General features: G+C 47.0%; 1 protein-coding gene across 4 annotated transcripts in view; it reads left to right on the forward strand.

The window, feature by feature from the left end:
* Window positions 1-5,000, forward strand: part of LOC138608955 (membrane-spanning 4-domains subfamily A member 4A) — a 9,502-nt gene that overhangs the window by 245 nt on the left and 4,257 nt on the right. For 3 of the 4 annotated variants that reach the window (XM_069681552.1, XM_069681553.1, XM_069681555.1), the window contains exons 2-7: window positions 748-834; window positions 1,206-1,308; window positions 1,541-1,654; window positions 1,784-1,840; window positions 3,568-3,705; window positions 4,869-4,916. In XM_069681552.1, the coding sequence (XP_069537653.1) occupies window positions 1,213-1,308; window positions 1,541-1,654; window positions 1,784-1,840; window positions 3,568-3,705; window positions 4,869-4,916 (453 nt within the window). In that variant the 5' untranslated portion in view covers window positions 748-834; window positions 1,206-1,212. The remainder of the gene's footprint in view (window positions 1-747; window positions 835-1,205; window positions 1,309-1,540; window positions 1,655-1,783; window positions 1,841-3,567; window positions 3,706-4,868; window positions 4,917-5,000) is intronic. The other variant, XM_069681554.1, reaches the window with a different exon arrangement.

A 5,000-nucleotide genomic window follows, 5' to 3' on the forward strand; every position in this document is an offset into this window, starting at 1 on the left:
GTAGCTAAGGGGGTTATTAAGCCTCTGTGCAGTTTGTATGGACGCAGTTTTAAGGATCGACAGTCGGAGGGATAAAAACACGCAGCCTGCAGGAGTCCGGCTCGGCTCGGCTCGGCCTCACTCTGTGTTGTTGTGTCTGACTGCGGTCCATCAGCGCCTCCCGGTCCTGCTGCGGACCAGAGGAGTGTGCTACTGCAGACATCAGTGAGCTCATTCTATCTGCTCTAGCTCTGCGTTGTTACTTTCTATAGATCAGATGATGATCAGTGTGATCGGCTCATTCTGCGTGTCAGCTCATCAATGTTTAGCCTCAGTCCGCCCGTGTGTCTGTGAGCAGAAGGAGCAGACATGTTCTGCTGAGTCATGGCTGCATGTTTGTTCCTCGCAGGCAGAGCCACAGCCCGTGAGCTCAGCAGCTCTGTGGGGATGATGCTGCAGATGTTCATCATCAGACCGGCCCTCTGCTCTCAGAGGCGGGCCTTTACACCTCCTACTGCCCCATCAGTCACGCGCACAGTGATGGTAGTTTCATCCAGACTCAGTCAGCTAACAGAAGGATCAGATGAGTGTGACTGTTCACAGGAGTCACCTGGTTTCACAGCCACAGTGACGTCACACAGCTTGTGATGGGATTCATTGTGTGGTCTGAACATCCTCTGTGATGTTTAAGCTTTGAGTCCCTGCTGGTTTGAAGTCCCATAACTCTGTGAAGTGATGTCATCATAATTCTACTTCCTGTCAACACAGAAGCAACGGACGTTCGGACGTGGAGGTCAAATTGGCTGTTTAACCTGGATCAGCCTCCAACAGCATCACCGGAGTCTGAACTCTGATGTGAGTGAACCAGTTTATTTACCTCATAACGTACCTGTACCTATATCTCTATCTGTACCTGTACCTGTACCTGTGTCTGTGTCTGTACCTGCACCTGTACCTGTGTCTGTACCTGTGTCTGTACCTGTACCTGCACCTGTACCTGTGTCTGTAGACTTAGTCCTGGACCATCTTGGGACCAGTTTACAGCCAGCAGCTGTCCTCTTCTTCTCTGGATTGTGCTGCTGGATTTAGATATTTTGGTGTTCATTTAAAACATTTAAATGTATTTATACGTATTTCTTTCTCTACCTGTGAAGCATCCTGTCCGGCCTGTATCTCCTCTGACATTCTGTCTGAGTCGTCTCCCTCCCTCTGCTCTGGTTCCTCAGCAGCAGGATGTCTCAGAACGATAAAGACCCGATGCCTGCCGTGGGGAACCTCTCCCCCGGACAGCTGCAGAGTCTGCTCAAGATGGAGCCCAAGACTCTGGGGGTGAGTCTGTAGAGCACACACGCCCCGTCAGTCTGATTCACACTCATCTATACATCATTTATACGTCCCGTAGAGAGCAACAGCTGACTCTGTGGGTAAATACAACCTGACCTGTTCCAGGAGTCCAACACGTCTTCGTTTGTGACCCAAAAGAAATATTCCAGATCATTTGTCTAAATAAGGAGCTCTCCGATGTGCTGATCACCTCTTCTACCTGCTCTCTACCTGTCAGGCGATCCAGGTGGTGATCGGGGGTCTGATTCTGTGTCTGAGCGCGTCAGTGCTGCAGATCCATGAGGTCCACTTCACAGGAGACGTGGCGCTCTTCCTGGTTGTTGTCATACAGGTGTTTTATAATCTCTACTGTTTCTCAGCACTTCATTTAGACGTCTGCATTTTAATATGTCGTATTCAATTCATATACAGTATTTCCTCCTCGTGTTGCTTCTAAGTACGATGCTCTGTGACCCTCCAGGTGACCTTGTCTGGTTCAGTGCTGATCCACTGTGGGAGGAGACCCACTCTGTTCTGGGTGAGTCTCAATCAAACTCTGCACGTTTCTCCACAGTGTCCAGCTGGGCTGCATGTGTGAACACAAACCGTCGAATGTTTCCCGACTTCATGCAGACTTTATCCTGCAGCCTCCTGTAAAATGTCTGCAAGCAGTCGGGGTGAGCCGCTGTGTGAACGCAGCAGGTAACAGTCAGGAACATTCACTGTCAGCGAGTGGGCGGGACGATGACGTTTAGATCATGTGACCGTGTGAAACCAGAAGAGCGACACAGAACAGGACGATTAAAGAGGAAGGATCGTTTCCACGACGACAGCAGAGATGGTCAGGAGCTTCTGCTGTGAGGGCTGACGCTGAAACTGTTCGCCTGTTGCAGCAACCGCAGCCAGCTGTTGATGTCACGTCCTGTCTCATGAGACCCCCGCTGTGACACGTGTGAAAGGGCAGCTCTGGAAAACGTGGAAACTGTCAGGAGGAGACTGTCCTGAGATTTTTTTGAAAACTAAACTAGAGAATAAATACAGTAATAAAATAAAGTCAAAAAGTCTTCAAAGTTATAATCTCAAAGATCTCAGTTTCGTTCTCTTTGGCGGCTCCTCTGGTGATAAACGGTAACTGCGGGCGCACACGTCCCAGATATCCACACAGAGCTGTGTGACGTCCACGGTCGGCTCCGTCTGTAACTCTTGATTTTCCTGGCTGACGGTCGCTTTCCTTTTCAGACTGTTTGCTTCATCTGAGCGTCGAGTTTGTTTCTTCTTCTTTGGATTTTCACTTCTTGTTGAAGTTGTATCTGTAGTCATCCATCTTTTCTTTGTTTGTTCAGCCATAGTAGATTACTGTTTACTCGCAACACTTGCAGAGAGCGGAGAAGCAGCCGCTTAGCTCCGCCTACCCTCTCTGGCAGACCAACCACTGCTGGCTGATGGAAAACGTGTCACTAACTGGGCCACAGACACCCAGCCCATAATAATACTATATACTGCAGATGAAAGGCTTTCATCAGTGGGCCACAGGCTCAGTCAGCATGTGTTACCTCATTCAGAGAGAGAGAGAGACTTACAGACATTTATTTACATGAACATCTTCATGATTAAATCTTTAAACCTTAAAGCAACAACATGTAATATATTCACTGTATTTATTACAACATGGCTTTGATGTCATCAGACATTAAAGTCGAGCTGAAACATCTCGAGAGTGTTTGACGTGTTTCCGAGTGAAACAGGACGTGCAGGCGGGACATATCATCAGAGGGATTTGATTGGATGGTTGAGAAGTGGGCGTAGACAGACGTTCTCCACAGCGCAGCAGCTAGCTAACTGACCGAGCGTTCTTGGTGCTCTGCGGCTAAATGTTGCAGATTGATTGGTTGAAATTGTTTGGTGCTAACTTACGTAAGCACGCGTGAAATTTAGTTTTACTGGAAGAAAAAAAGATCTGATTTTAATATAAGAATACGAAGAAATGGATTCTCTGTGTTTTTTTGGCCTATATTGTCAAACAGATGCACAATGTGAGCGGGGCCGCACTGGTTCTCAGAACATTTGTGACTTTAATGAACTTTGTGCTTTAGAAACAAGGGAAACATTTGAACGTTGAAACTGACAGATTAAATGTGTTCTCTCCTCGTGGTCCTGCTCAGCCTCCAGCCACAGAGCCTGATGCATCATAAAACAGCAGCTCTGCAGGTGTGATGTTTGGTGTGCTCTCTGTGCTGTACCTGAACATGACTGTTTTCATTGCAGGTGAAGTGTGTCCTGATCCTTCACCTCATCAGCGCTGCGTTCGCCACAGCCGCTCTGGGTCTGATGTCCAAACACCTGCCGTACCGCCAGGACTCGTACCACTGCGAACACTGCCGCCGGCTGGAGCTGCACGCCGTGGTTAGTCTTTAACACGTTTGTTAGATTCAGTTCATAAGGTGGACGTGCTACAAAAAACAAACCCACATGAGAGCACCGTAACAAAGCTTTTCTATTGTAAAAAAGTCCACTGTGACAGGCGGTCATGTGACAGCCTTGTCCACAGCACATCACTGAACTACATCTTCAATAGTTCTTGTAACTGAAGCTGACATGAACAGCATCACAGTGTCTGCTCTAAGACTCAGCTATGGGCTCAGAATGATCAGTCTGTTTGCCTGGTGCAAGACTGAAACAATGTTTGCAGGAGAGAAATATGATCACAATCAGACGACCAGCAGTCTGTTTATTTGAGCCTTTTCACTTTAACAGGAATTCAACTCTTAAAAACAAAAAGGTTTTTGGTGTTTACAGGAAGTGTTGCTAAAAGCAGAAATGAAAGGTGAGTGTGTGGAGCAGGTGTTTTACACTTTGTCAGGTCAGTTTGGAGGCAATGAGCTCAGGCCAGTCAGCGCACAGGAGCGAGGGATTAAACGAGCTGTGAGGAGGAACTAAAGATCATGTTCTGGATCCTCGGCTGCACCCAACATATCCACAGTCGCCCAAACAGATGCACCAATAACTTATAAGGCAGGGGGGGCAGTAGGTGGAGCGGTTAGCAGCTGGTTGTAATTCTCAATGTTGTCACTAGATGTCACTAAATTCTACACACTGCTCCTTTAAGAGCATGTTCACTGATACAGACTGGTGTCACTGGCAGGATGTCACCATGCTAGAGGTCAAACAGATCTATTCAGGGTTGCAACGAACAAATAGTTCTTTTATTGGTGCAGATTATTTTCCCGATTAATCAATTCATCGTTCAGTTGATAAAACTTAACGTCCAAAGTGAAGCAGTCCCAAAGAGACGTCTTCAGAGAGCTTCATATGTGCGACCGAGAGTCCAAAGACTTCATGTTCTGTCAGCAAAGACAAAGACCAGCAGGAAACACACACAGAAACCTGAGCCACAACATGTCTGATGTCTTTACTGGAAAAACAACTGAAACTAATAATCGATCATCAAAATAACTGGCAACTAATTTCATGTTGATCAGATAATTGGGGTCAAATGAATGAAGTCACAGTTGACACTTTGTGCTATGAAGAAACAGACTCCGTGTTTCTTTGTCTGTTCACTGCAGCAACATTGTTTCAGGAAATGCACCGGGCTGATCGAGCAGAAGTGTAAAGTAAGTGACTGATTACTTACAAACCATGAGATGATGAGTGGAGTGAACGTAGAGTCACCTGTGGACACGCTCTCACTGTTCCCT

Source organism: Semicossyphus pulcher, unplaced genomic scaffold (genome assembly GCF_022749685.1).
Source record: "Semicossyphus pulcher isolate SPU_LCO1_2020_fin unplaced genomic scaffold, fSemPul1.0.p SCAF_5, whole genome shotgun sequence".
NCBI lineage: Eukaryota > Metazoa > Chordata > Actinopteri > Labriformes > Labridae > Semicossyphus > Semicossyphus pulcher.